The 14,750-nt window shown below is 36.0% G+C and overlaps 1 protein-coding gene across 1 annotated transcript; it reads left to right on the top strand.

Annotated features, from left to right (window-relative positions):
- The first annotated feature begins 10,457 nt into the window (after positions 1 to 10,457).
- LOC18438598 (uncharacterized) lies at positions 10,458 to 13,883 on the top strand. The gene is made up of 5 exons (XM_006848781.4): positions 10,458 to 11,133; positions 11,688 to 12,497; positions 12,624 to 12,703; positions 12,800 to 12,871; positions 13,030 to 13,883. The coding sequence occupies exons 1-5, from the start codon at positions 10,795 to 10,797 to the stop codon at positions 13,421 to 13,423; spliced, it is 1,695 nt and encodes a 564-aa protein (XP_006848844.1). The 5' UTR covers positions 10,458 to 10,794; the 3' UTR covers positions 13,424 to 13,883.
- Positions 13,884 to 14,750: the final 867 nt, after the last annotated feature.

Raw genomic sequence — 14,750 nt, 5'->3', positions numbered from 1 at the left:
TTATTCATCTGGCTAAGAATGCAGCTCATCACTTCAAGACAAAGCATATAGAGGCTAGATATCATTTTATTCGATTGGCCGTCGAGCATAGAGATTTGCAAGTTGACAAGATTCATATAGAGAAAAATCTTGCTGATATTTTGACAAAGGTTGTCTCAACTGAAAAGAATACAATGTGTATAAGACTTTCAAGGTTGGAGGAGACATAACCTCAGGTGGATGGACAGTGGTGCATTGGTGATTATTTGAAAGACTTTATGAATTGTCTTCAAGTGGGAGATTGTTACATGTGTGCGAACAAATTATACATGTGGGAGTTTTATTTAACTTTTCTCTCTTTTATTTTGGGCCATTGGATTACATCTAATCCAATTGTTGTTGTGTTGTATAAACTTTACTCTTTTAAAGGGATTAAAACCATTTTGTTTAAAGAGAGAGAGAGTGAGAAAAAGATTGAGAGATTGGCCGGCAATTGGTTTTCTCTAGAGGGTGGTATGCTCTGTTTTAGATAGAGAAACCAAAAGGCTTGAACTCCATTGTGGATTTGTTATGTGCCCCGTTTTAGTGAGAGAAAGTGGTAAAGAGAACTCATTTTGGGTATTCTTAGAGCTTTGTTTTTGGGCTTTATTTAGAGCGAGAAAGAGCTGCTGGAAATTGATATTTTGAGCTTGATTTCACTTTGTAATTTTTCCAAATCAGTAAGTAAAGTCTCGTGCCATTCTCCCATGGATGTAGGTCATGACTTGTAACCGAACCACGTTCAATCTTTGTGTGAATTGAATGTTGCTGGATTTTTCATTCCATGTTCTTGTTTTGATATTGTGAAATTTCCATTGCTTGTTTATATTGATATGAATGCACAATAATTGTGAATGCTATAAACCATTATTGATTTTTCACCAATCGATCTCAACATTGGTCTCGGATGATGGTGAAGATTGTCATATTTGGCAAATAAGTTGGGTATGAGTGTAATAACGTAAAAATAAATAAACTTTTGAGCCATATACATATTAATTTCCCCATAAAGAATAAATTCGTATTCACCAAGTGTTCACTTCTAGCCTTGAAGGTTGAAAGTGACTACTTTGAAGGTACGAAGTGCTCTCAAGGTCCCATAAAGCACTTGGGACTTCAAAATGAGGAAAAGAAGAGTATGATCATTGTGATTTCATACAATCGATTGTATTATAATATAACGAGACATTCTTCAAAAATGAAGTTGGGCCAGTTATTTGTCTCCAATTTTTAAATATACTCTCTTTTCATTCCAAATAATAATCAAATAAAAACAAAATTTGAAAACACAACCTAGAAAATGCTCTTTTTAGCGCAATTAACATAGACTGTTAATTTTGGGAAGATGCTCATATCTAAACCTTAGAATGATTTTTTCCCATTCCAAATTTTTTATATAGCTTTACTATTACTAGATGAACAATGTTAAGAAAAACAAGAAAAAAAAATGACTTTGAATTCATAAAGGCCTAAATCTTGAAATTTACCAAATGAATGGTCCATATTCATTATTAGAGAGGACTCACTTTGACCGTATCTAGGGTGCAAATTATATTTTATGTTTTTTAGGATTTGATTATTAGGATAAATAGAATGTTTGAACAATTTTTTAGGTCATATAAATACCACAAACATGATTTTCTAGAAGTGTGGTTTCATTATATTATAATGACATAATAACATGAAATTATTCCTCATTATAAGATAAGAGAATATTAAAAATATTTTCACAGTTATGACTATGCAAGACGACGTGGGCATAAATTTATCCAAATTAAACGGTTCCATTATTATATCATAAACCGGGAAATTCAATAGCCTTCTAGTTGTCGAAGCCAATACACTCGCACTTTACAACGTTAATAGTGATCCATTCCTCCTAGTGGTCCATTTCTACGCAACCTTGTAAAAAAATAAGAAATAAAAATTAATAGTGGTCCTCCTAGACCAAATGGTTCATATACGGAAGTCATGCTGAAAAATTTATTTACCTCAGATGTACAATGATCTTTTCTTATATCTAAAATAAGAAAAAGTATATAATGAGTCTATTTACCATTGGTATAAGATTAATCTTGACTGTTTGATGTGAAATTAGGTGGCTACATTTATTTCATTGATCAAACTCAAAGTTCAAAAAAAAAAAAGTCTCGAACTATATGACACACCAAAGCTATCAGAGTGTACATTAGATGGTTGTAAGCAATTGTGACCACCTTATACCAAAATATACAATCCCTTAAAATAAATCTAGAAAAAATTAGTGAGTTGGTGCTTAAAAAGTGCATCAAAACTTTCCATTGGAAAATTGACTTGGATCATCTAGTCGACGGACGATGAGAACATGGGTTATAAGTACTCAAAAACCTCTTCTTTTCTTTCTTAGGGGAATTGAAAAACGAAAGCTTATGAACTATATGCCTAAGTAAATTTGTACCATACCTTTTCCAAAAAGGGTGCGGTTTGTATAGAGCCGAGGCTCTAAACAAACAAAGTAGAGCGCACATTCAAATAGTATCGAGAAATATAGTTTCAATATTAAAAATCTTTTTAATAGCCTTAAAATATATTTTTATCTTTAATTGTAAAATTTAAATCTTCAAAAATGGCATAGATCGAGTAGATCCATGTAAACTTTAAAATCTTGAAAATTGACGGTCTAAAATTGCATTACAATATGCACTATTTTCAAAACTTGATTTTTTTTCTCATGTCCACGTATCTTGATGTCGAGATGATTAGTTTGAGGATATTCGAGCATCAAAACAATCTCTTCTAGTGAAATTTTTAAGGTAGGGTCTAATTTGATTGTTTAGAGCCTCAGCTCTATATAAATATTTTCCTTCCAAAATTTAGGATTGTTGGATTTTATTTGTGATTTCAAAATTTGGATAATCTCCTTGGTTATTTTGGTTTGTTCCGGATCAGGTGGGTGACCAGTTTGAGTCTTTCACCAAATCTGGACCCAATACCAATTTACCCTAAATTCATATATTTATGAATTTTAACCATGCGGAACGTTTGGCTCTACTTCATGGTTTGTAAATTTTTAGTGGCAAAAATTTTAGTTCCCTTTTGTGTCATCGAAGGTGATTCTCTAAATACGATAAGGTAGTGCAAAGGGGAGCAGACGCTGCTTCAGGAGCATAAGACCTGTAATTTCATTTTAGTCTCCTTTAATAAAATTTTATCATTTTAGTCTCATTTAATAAAATTTTATAATTTCTATAAAAAAACAACATAAAAAACCATCGTACTTAGATTGATATGGTAATCCGAGTGTCATGTGACTCGTGCGAGCCCATTCGGACTGTTGAGAGTAACTTAGGTTTCCTCGAGTTGGGTTTATAACTTGGGCATATAAAAAAAAGTTCAAAAATTTCTAAAAGTGTTTAAAAAAATGTTGGATTGTTTAATAATAGTTTTTGTGTATAACTTGGATTCATTTGGCAAAAGATTGATGAGCATTTTTTGGTCTGTTTTCGAACTATCCCAACCAATAAAACGTTTTTTTGTCATCTATCCTTCTCCAAATTTTTAAGCTTGTTTTAAATTTTTAAAATTGCTTTAGATTTTAATTTACTTTTACTACAAACTTTTTATTTTTCTTATCTTTTAGTTTTTTTTAGCTCCAAGAAGCCCTATGTTGGACTCTAGGGACTCGGGGGACTCGGTTGAGTTACTCACTTCAATTTAGGAGTAAGGCCCTTGGTCTAGGCAAGCCCTTGTACACTAGATAGTCCAAAACTTTGCTTAAGGATCAGTTTGGATGTCAAAGAAAAAAATATTCACAGCAAAAAATATGCTAAGTTTTTTCAACTTCAATTGCAAAACATTCTGGTCTTATTTTATTATATTGGTAAACCGTTTGGACGTCTAATTTCATTGATTTGTCAAAAAAAAAAAAGACCCTCTACCCCATCTTGGTTCCCATCTTCTAAACATCTTCGATGCCGAGCTTCTGAAATCCTAATCTAAGGATGCTTTCTTCGAGGAATTCCCTTCTCAAGCTACTAAACACTCGTTCCGATAGCCGGAAGAGACCATCCTATTTGTAATTTCATGCAGCTTTGAGACCACTACACCAAACATCAATGATAAAATTATAACCAGTCAAGCTCATATTGAGCCTTGCTCTCTCCCCCTCTCAAGCTCATTCTCAATCTCTCTCTCTAACCCATGGAAACCATCTCTCTCTCTAACCCATTCAGACACGCTCTCTCTAACAGGGACACCATGATATAACCTATTGAAGCCACGTCTCTCTCTCAACTTGTGGAGGTGACAATGGTGGCCATGACTGTTTCCAGATGACAATGCCCTAGACAATGCAGAGCTATGGGCCGTCATAGACTCAACAGTTGTTTCTCACTCCGCCTCTAAATTGAGCCAGAGGAAAACTCTGGCTCTGTTGGGCAATCCCACCAATTACCATAATCTTACTCCCAAAACCCGCACTATACCTTCAATCCCATTTCAATACCAAACGCCTGAGGTAAAAGGCTCAAGGAAATCTAGATTCAACTACACAGTGGAAGAAGATCGGAGAGAAGGTGAGGTGCTGCAGGAGCAATCGATTCCTCATCGGCCTCACAAGATGATGAGATCTGATGCCTATGGAGGGTTTCAGAGCCCTGGGTCATTCAATGGAGGAACCTAAACGATTTCACGGTGGCAAAGGTTGCGTTTCTAGAGAGCTTAGGGTTACAGGGAGGGGGAGGAGAGAGAAAGGGTGGGCAAAAGGCTCGCGTTTTGAACGGGCGAGAGATGGCCGCACTTTCATCCAAAAAAATTCAAGTTTGACTTGAATTTTTTTTTTTATCATAAATTTTACTTTGATATTGGAGAATTTTTTATTTCAATCTAAAAATATTGCAATTTTAGGTGGTTGTCCAAACTGGTCAATTTATTTTATAAGATTTTTATATTGCAATCCAAAAATATTACAATTTTTGGTACATCCAAACTGGCCTTAAACTTTTTAAAAAATTTATATTTTCATTTTTCTTTAAGTTGGCCTATTCATCTCATTTAACTCAAAACTAGTGGTTTCGATCTAGTTTTTAAAAACATTAGAAACTAGCATTAGATTTTGTATTACTATGGTCTACAAATTTAAGGGCAGTTTGGATGTCAAAGCAAAAATATTCACAATGAAAAAAATGCAAGTTTTTTCAACTTCAATTAAAAAACAATCTCGTTTTATTTTATTATATTTGTAAACTGTTTGCATGTATAATTTCATTGATTTGTCAAAAAACCCAGTGAATTTTACTGCACTTACCCCCTGCACCTTTCTCCCGGCTCCTCACAAAGCCCCTGTATTTCTAAAGAGAGAGGGAGGGGATGAAGAGCGAGTGACGTCATAAGACGAGGGCCATAGACCAAGCCCAAGCGAGATAGATCATAGAGTACCAACTGGGAGAGAGGAAACATAGAGAGAGAGAAAGGGAAGAAATCTAGAGAGAAAAATGACGGGCTTGGATACATTCAGCACAGATGGAGAGGATCCAAGAACCAACGTTTCGCGCCCTTTTGATGACGATGGCTACCTAGGCTATGATCCTTGCCTCCTTTCTCAGAGATTTGATTCGTTCTCAAATTTCATAGAGGATTCAAAGGACCTTCAAATCGAACATGAGGAGCCACGTCCAGTTTACTAGAGCTTCAACGAAGACAATTTCCCCTCACAAAATTTGCAAGAAAACCAGTCTCCTCCACTACCGATCTATGGTTTTCCTAGTCATCAACAACCTGAATTCCCTGATTTCTCGCCTATATCAAATTCAAATGGCTACAAGAAAAGCCTTAAAATCTCGATAAAGAGAGATTGAGACATACCTATACCAAAAGATAAAGAAACAGAGAGAGATTGAGAAATACAAATTCCCTTAAGAAAAAGCCCTAAGCTTCCCTAGAGAGAAAGACATTGAGAAAACCAAAAAACTGGCGTGCCTCTTTTTGCTCTTCAACTACCTTTGATACCTTGTGAGCTTTAAGCGAACCTTTGATACCTTGTGAGCTTTAAGCGAGAGAGAGGGCTTGATCTTGGGAGAGAGAGGTGTTCTTGATAGTAGCAGAAAGTTTCTTCGCAGCAGAGCTTTGGGTTTGAACGAGAGAGAGCATAGAGTTTCTACGCATCAGAGCTTTGGGATTTGAACAAGAGAGAGAGCATAGCTCTATGTTTGCAAAACTTTTGAGTGAGAGAGAGAGAAAGAGAGCTTTGAGTTTTACTCTCACGCATGGGAGAGAGCAGAAGGAGATGAGGGAAAAGCAAGGAGGAAAGGGTAGAGTGTGAGGATTAGGGAGAGAGAGAGAGGCACGAGAAACATGACTCAAGCCAAAAAAATTCAAATCTAACTTGAATTTTGTTAGATGGTAATTTTTGCCTTGAGATGGGATTTTTTTTTTTTCTTTCAATCTAAAAAATCTGATAAAAGCATATAGTTGTCCAAACGATCAAAGTCAGTTTCACAAAATTTTTGAATTACAATCCAAAAATATTCCAATTTTGGGTACATCCAAACTGACCCTTAATGATTATAGGGGTATTTTGGGTGTTTTATTTATTTTGATTATTTTTTTGATACTTTAAAAAAGGTGAGATGGTAAAAAGTATCAACTTCTCAAATTTGAACTTAATATGATATATATAAAAAAAAATTAAAATAAAATACACACTCTTGAAAAGTAAGACTTGAGTGTTAAAGATAAAATGGACAGAGCTATAATTAATTTTAATTAATAATAAAATAAATATTTTCCTTAATTTTTCCCTTAGATTTCACTTTTGTCTAAGATCAACATGGTGCAAAGGGCTAGGGTCAATCATAATATATTTATTAGGGAAAATGTTTTGATGGATGGATACCTATTAAAATAAGTAAAGCATCACCTCAAAACTCACATAAAATTGCAATTTGGCTTCAGAAAAGCTTCAAATCGATCATCTCAACCTTAATCATTATAGTTGTAAAAAAAAAAGGATTTTAAGCCCTAAAATTAGTGTACTTTATCACACATTATCTAGACCGTTTATTTTCAAGTATTCATAGATTCACAGATCAGTACCATTTTTTGAGCTACAAATTTCATAATTGGTAGTGGGAATTAATTTTAGAAACATATTTAAGATTTCCCGTACCCAAAGTATTTTTTGGATGAAGCTTTACTTTTTCTTCATAAGGCCTAGGCCTAGTACATATTAGAAAACTCAGCCATGAATTATAGGGGAAATTATATATCCTCCAAATTCAAGTTTCTAGACATCTTCCCCTAAAACTTTTTGTATCTCACCCTAAATCCCAATACTGTTTTTTTTATATTTACCCCTCCCCCCAAATAAAAAGGTCAGTAGATTTAAGATAAAAATGCCTGCTCTCTCTCTCTCTCTCTCTCTCTCTCTCTCTCTCTCTCTCTCTCTCTCTCTCTCTCTCTCTCTCTCTTCTCTTCTATTTTAGGGTCACGTGACTCTCTCTCTCTCTCTCTGCCCACACTCACTCTCCCAAAGTAAAAACCCATTTTCTATCTCATTCTCTTTTTTGTGCTCTGTCTTTCTCTCTCTCTCTACCCACCCTCGCTCTTTCTCTCTCTACTCACCCTCTCTCTTTCTCTCTCTAGCTTTGGACTAAGATCTGGCACACTAATTGTCGAACTATATTACAAGCCATGTTACTGGAACTCAATAAGGTGTGCCGAACCGAATTACTAGAGAATAAGCGAGAGAGAAAATGAGAGAGAGAGAGAGAGAGAGAGAAAGAGAAAGAGAGAGTGCTTTTATTTTGGGAGAGAGAGAGGGTGGGCAGACAGAGAAAGATATATGTGACCCCAAACTAAAGGAGAAGAGAGAAAGGGCATTTTTATCCTAAATCCAGTGACTTTTAAACTTGAGGAGTAAATATATTACAAAAAATGTACTAGGGTTTAGAGTGAAATACAAAAAGTTTAAAGGGGGCGGGGGGGGGGGGGGGGGGGGGGGGTACCTGTAGATATTCTCTACCTTTGGTGTTTCGGTACAAGTAATGTGCAACAAAAAGGGAGCTCATCAAATTAGGGTGGCAATTCGGTCGGACGTCCTAGGTCGACCCAAACCAACTTTGGATCCGCATCTTTGTTTTGGACTCGGCAGGTCAGGTCTTGGTCATGGACCTATTGGGTTGGGTATCGGGTGTAGACGACCCAACCCGGTATGAAATATATATAATGAGTAATGACACTACGAGACCTTCCCACATCCATGTAAATAGGACCCCAAAGGATCACCATTAAATTTTGACACATATCTTTTGAAAAGTTATCATATGGGTATGGGACTTGGGTGAATGGGTTCATTGATAATTTTTCTAGATATCTATGTCAATATTTAATGGTGATCCTTTGGGGTCCTACTCACATGGGTGTGAGAGGGTCTCATACTATCATTACTCTATATAAATTATTCTTTTTTATTTTTAGACTGGGATTGGACTAAACCTGAGTTAGAGTTCGATCCGAACCCACGTAAACCTTAGTCGGGTCTGGTTAGGTCCAGCCTTCCAAGTCCACTCGGACCCATAGTTAGCAAGTCGGGGACTATAAGTAAATCGGCTCACCATAAAATCAGAAACAAATCGTTTTTATTTTATAATTAGAGTAATGATCCTATAAGACCCTCCCACACCCATATGTGTAGGACCCCAAAGGATCACCATTAAATTTGGCACAGATCTCTAAAAAAGTTATCACATGAATGTGGGACTTGACTTTTTTAGAGATCTGTGCCAAATTTAATGGTGATCTTTTTGGGGTAGGGTCTCATAGGACCATTACTCATATAATTAAGTCAATTAATTTAAATGTCTCTTGACTCTCATCCAATCATCCAATATTAAATATATAATTAATTAGTATATACCAAAAAAAGTACCATATAAATCTACCCATTAAATACTTTAAGAAACATCACACCTACTTATTACATACAAAAACAAATATACTATATAAATTTATTCATTAAAATACTTTAAATATGGTATGGTGACAAATATACTATAAATTTATTCATTAAATACTTAAACATAACTCCTACTTAGCATGTACCAAAAAATAAATACACGATTTTGTTTTCTCATTACAATTATTTAACTACGATATGGTGACTATGGTCTCTCCATAACTATGGTTAAAGTTTTATAAATTTCTTTAGTTGAAAAGAAGTTCGTAGAAATTTGGGTTTTACATCTGTGTTTACTGTGTAGAGAGAAGAAGAAGAAGGAAGAACGATGATGGAAGAAGGAAGAAGAGAAGAAGAGAGAAGAGAGAAAAGGGAAGAAGGAAGAGAAGAAAATAGGGCTTGGCTTATAGCCATTAGGGCTTATAGAGAGAAGGAAGAAGAAAATGGCTTTCACAAACCCTAATAGAAGAGGACCTAACTGATTTTTAGAGAGAGAGAGAAGGAAGAACTCTAATGGAAGAGGTCCTAACTGATTTTTAGAGAGAGAAAAGGACTATGAGATACTGATTTGAGATGGTTTGAAGAGGGCTTTTCTTTCTGATTTGGGATAGTTTGAAGATGGCTTTTCATTTTCTTGAGGAAACAGAGTTGAAGGATTAAGTTTGGGGAAGTAATCCTATATGTAGAATTGCTTGCTCCTGTAAATTTGCAGTTTACACAATCAAAAACAAAATATTGATTACTTGGAATTGTAGTCACACTCTCTGCTTCTCATTCATAAGTAAAAAATTATGTTTTGAGCTTTAATTTATGCCATTCATTAACAATACTTTCATAAAAACAATTATCACAAATAATCACAGCAATCTACTTCTATATGATATATTTACATAATGATTTACTTTACAAAATGATTTGCTGTAAACAGTATTTCATTTACACAATAATTTTCCCGAAGGACAACTGAAATTTGCATCTATTTGATTAAGTTTTAAAAAAACATTTATATCGTCAATCTGCCACTCTGGCTTTGAAGAACACAGTGGGGATAAAGTTTCTATTTCAGTTTTTTTTTTAACTAATTCTTTTTTTTTTAAGGTATGAAAGTAGCAATGGCTGCAATAGACAAAACAAGAAAATGAATATTTTTCAAAAAAAATATAGGTAAAAAAAGATACGATTTTTTTCCCGAATTTAAATCGTATTATGAAAAAAAACCCGTTTTAAACAGGTTTATAAAAATTACATGATTTTTTGTCGATCTTTTCAAAAAAGCCGCCGTTTAAAACTGTTTCCATAAAAACGCCAAATTTTTTAAAAAATCGCTGAGGAAACGGGGATTTGCTGACTATGCTCGGACCCTACCCATTGCCACCGCTTCCTCAAATCATATAAGGGCCAATGAGAAATATGGTTGTAACAAAAGGACTTTTACCGTCACTTCATTCTATAGTTAAGGGTATTATCGGCATTCGGCACTTTGAACTCTCTCTCCCTGCATTATTAAGGAGAGAAGAAATGGATTCTCAACGGAACCCAGATCCACCTAACGGCTAGTTTTTTTTTTCTCTTGATTACCGTTGGGCGCCTTTTAAAACCTGGCCCCTGTTTTCCCAGCCGTGAAAGACCTCTCTCCCCTGCATCTCTCTCTCTAGACCTCTCTCCCCTGCATCTCTCTCTCTCTCTCTCTAGACCTCTCTCCCCTGCATCTCTCTCTCTAGACCTCTCTCCCTGCATCTCTCGCTCGCTCTCTCTAGACCTCTCTCTCTCTCTAGACCTCTCTACCCTGCATCTCTCTCTCGAGACCTCTCTCCCCTGCATCTCTCTCTCTCTCTTTCTCAGCCATGGTCTACACGTACACCCCCACCTATTACTCCTCTGTACAGGGCACCATTACTTCCTTATGCAAGACCCTGCTTCCCTTCTCATTCAAAACCAGTGCCCGTAAACGATTGGGAAGTCTCAGCCACGAGCAAAAGCTTTCAAAGCAACAATCAGATAATCTCAAATGGCAACAAGATATGTTTCATGGGATCCTTCACAAGATGGGTCTTCAAAAGGAAGGAATTCTCCCTGAAAATGAGGTCTCGGCCTTTCGATCGCAACTTCTTGAGACCATTGTCACCGCTCCTTCAGAGGAGGATTCTTCAGTCATTATAAGAGATAAATTGCAGTTTCTTCAGGTGAACTCTCAAACAACCACTTTGTAGAAAACACATTGAGGTATTTTTGGTTTCTCTTAATGAATTAGCTTGTTGTGTCTGTCACTAGCTATCAAGAGGTTAAACTTGCGGAAACCATCAGCTATTTTAATTTCTTTTATGAAAACTAATTTGTTTAAATGCATCGAATCTTTTTTAAAAAATTTACTTCTCTTATTGAAATTCCTCCTTCCATTCAATCTCTTCCTATCATTCGAGAACACTCGCATAAATGTAGTTTCTTCTTTTGGTTTCTCTTAATGAATAACCTTGCGTTTCAGCTAACTAGATTGAACTTGCAGGAAACCTATCTTCTTAGTTTGATTTCTCTCAATAAATATAACATTATTGTGTTTCTCTAACTAGCTTTCACTGAGTTAAACTTTCAGAAATCCTTAATATGATTCTAGTACCAAAAGGTGCCGTGACCTATTTTCATTGCATAGAGTTATTTAGCAGAAAGCCATTTCTTGGTTTTGATTTCTCTTGGTCTAATAAGCTTCATTCTTTACCGCTGATACTTTGTCATTTTGTAGGAATTATTTTATGCTGAGTGTATCACTGGTCAAGAATATCACAAATCTAAAAGGCCCCTTGTTCTAAGGCTTGCTAATCAAGGGGCAGAGATCAACTGCAAAGATGTTGTTTTTGAGTCAAAGCCAGGGTTGGGTTTTGAGAACGAGGAGGAGAATTTGTGGTCAGTTGTTGAATTCAAAGATGAACAGCGTTTGATTTGTAATGGGATGGACACTGAAAAGAATAGGGCAAAAAGAAAGTCACCAATGAAACAGATGAAAGGGGCAATGTCAAAATTCAGTGGCTTCTCAAAGCCTCATAAATTGGGGAAAAAGAGATTGTCATTTGAACCTCTCCAACAACTCAACATTGAAAACCAGTCCGAAAATACAGATTTGGTGGAGTCCTTTGGTGAAAATCCATTTTGGCAAGATAACAAACAGGGGTCTATTCTTATGCCTGAAAGCTCCCCTCCAGTTTCAATCAAGTCTTCTAAAAGAGGAGAAAAGGCAAAGCAGAAGGTATTTTATAATCTGTTTCAGAAAGAAGAGAGAGAAGGAGGAACAGGGGAGCAGAGTTTTGAAATTGATGAGAATGGAGTGAAACCCACTAAGAAAACTTGGGGTTTCGATGGGTTGAAGAAATGGAAGAAATGGAATGATGAGGATGAATCGACTGTTCCTTATCTTCCTCCTGGAGAGAGATCTGATGATGTTTCCTCAGCGCCTTGCAAGCTTGTCGTGCGACCAATTGGCGAAGGTCCTGATACCAAACTCATCAAGAGAAAAATACATTCAAATGGCTCTGCAACAGATTTCTTTATAGACAAGGTCAGCAGAGATTCTTGAGAAAATATATCATGTTCACGTTATTGGATATTATTGGGATGTCATTCTTTTTTCTTCTGTTTTTTTGGTGATGTATGTGTGCATCTTCTGGGAAACTGAATTATGTAGGTGTTGGGAGAGAACATAAATAAGGAATTATCTCGAATTCAAGCTGAATTAGCTGTGAAAAATCCCAACCTCGCCTTCACGTAGGGTTCTCAACTCATTTTGGCTCCTTTACTTGATCCATATTTTCTGTTACTAAACACTATTAGTAATACGGTTTTCTCTCTTGATTTTCGTAGAACTGATCAAATTGAAGCAATCTCAACGAGGCTACCAGTCGATAAAGCAGACCTCAAAAAGTTTTTTCCCAAGTAAGATTAGCGTGCTTTTGCAAGTTCTAGCATAAAGATTCTATGGAAACAGGGTGCATCTATGGAAAACCCATTTCTAATTACTAAATGAACCAAATAAGAGCGAGTCATGAATACTTAAATTGGGTTTGATATTCTAGTTTTTTTTAATATTGCAGATCATGGTGTGATCGATATGGAGACATGGTCTTAGATGTTGTTCGCAAAGAGTTTAAAGAACACATTGGAGAGATGGAGGAACTGAGAAATTCTGCTAGAGAAAGGCGGAGCAACTCAATGGCATGGAGGGAGAACAATGAAAATTTTTCCCCAAATCTTGCTTTTGAAGGTCATGGTTCCTTGAAGAAGAGGAACAATGCTGGTTCAATCAATAGTACTACTGTTGGTGATCGTCTCAAAGAGGATTATTATAACTATGATAGCAACGCCAATTGCTTTACTAATAATCCTTTTTATCATAGTGAATATGATGCCAACAATGATTTCAGGCCTGAATCTGCTTTCTTTCATGGCTCGTTTCAGTCATTTTCACCTGCAGCTCACAGGGCATGATGGGGTGTCCTTTGATATATTTGTTTTTCTTTTGATAAGGACGGACAAAAGGGGATTGATTTTTTTGCCCTTCTTGATATATTATTTTTTATCCTAACAGAGGTTAATTTCTCCATATTCATATCTCGATCCGTATCCTAAGGTGTTTTCACAACTATTACGCTTTTAGAGCCAATGGAGAAGAAGGCAAAAGAAGATCTTCAAAACTCGAGAAATAAGTTTTCTCCAAACTATGGAGACTGATACAGGCCCAGGATATATTGCCTTTTTGGAGGATAAGATCTTCTTTTAGATCAGCAACTAATTTTAGGTTTTTATTTCGACTTATTTTATTTTAATTGTTCTTTCTTATTTTGTTATTTTGTGCGTAAATATTAACTGGATTGAAAGTTTCTCTATGGATTGTTTTTTGAGAGATATATGGATTCACGACACCACGAACTTTTCATTGGTTTTCCAATACCTCCTTGTTGTTGTCAGTTTCTCCGCAAACTCTTTTTGTCTTTGAGAAAAAACCAGAACTACAAGGGCAATACAAGTTTAGTAGGTGCATGCATGTACTGATTGTTTCCTTGCAGGGGCACCATATAGAAGGTGAAAATCATTGAACACAAGAAGAGAATAAGTTAGATCTCCTTCCAAATGTGAAATCCCCATTCAGAGACCTTTAATTTCAAAATATTTGTACGAAAAATAACATTTTACTTTTTGGTTAGTAATGGCATCTAGTTCGTATGGGGTGGTAAAGCCTTTTTGGTTAGCAATGACAAATGCCTTAAATGCTGACATGTTTCGATGCACATCACACTTTGGTGGGATTCAAATGTTGTCTCAAGACTGGATCCTCGGTCGCAGTTGCTAATGAGACACAGACCTTGATGCCCTGCCAATAATCACTTGCTTCCTATTCATGCTGCTTTGCCAACAATCAGTAGTCGACAATGAAGTTCACTTAAACCAATAGTTCAGATTGGTTAGTCGAATCAATGGCAGCTACAGGAAGAATTACTCATACTAAATATAGACATGGCCGGCAAGTGAGCCACTCAGCTTCTAAGAAATGTGGAAGTTCATAAGAAATGTGAGACATAATATCAACTTGTGCACCATATTCTCTAACCCTCAGGCATGTGATATGCTAAATGATGACTGCACTGAACCAAAAGCATATGGACACTCAAACTTTATAAGAGGGGGCAGTCCAAAAGATGAATGAATGTATCGATAACACGTCCCTCGCCCGCTTCTCTCGAAACTACACCACAAACCCTAACACTATCTATTATAGCATCCACCCAACTAGTTAAGAGAGAGTTTATACAAGGTT

The sequence above is a fragment of the Amborella trichopoda genome, chromosome 12 (assembly GCF_054954075.1).
Source record: "Amborella trichopoda isolate Santa Cruz 75 chromosome 12, AtrichopodaSantaCruz75HAP2 v2.0, whole genome shotgun sequence".
NCBI lineage: Eukaryota > Viridiplantae > Streptophyta > Magnoliopsida > Amborellales > Amborellaceae > Amborella > Amborella trichopoda.
Note: the sequence above shows the minus strand (reverse complement) of the source record. Positions and strands in the feature narration are given on the sequence as shown.

Coding starts and splice junctions, on each gene's coding strand:
- LOC18438598 (XM_006848781.4), top strand. CDS start 10,795: ATGGTCTACACGTACACCCCCACCTATTACTCCTCTGTACAGGGCACC. Junction 11,134..11,687: donor ATAAATTGCAGTTTCTTCAG/GTGAACTCTCAA, acceptor GTCATTTTGTAG/GAATTATTTTATGCTGAGTG. Junction 12,498..12,623: donor CAGATTTCTTTATAGACAAG/GTCAGCAGAGAT, acceptor TGAATTATGTAG/GTGTTGGGAGAGAACATAAA.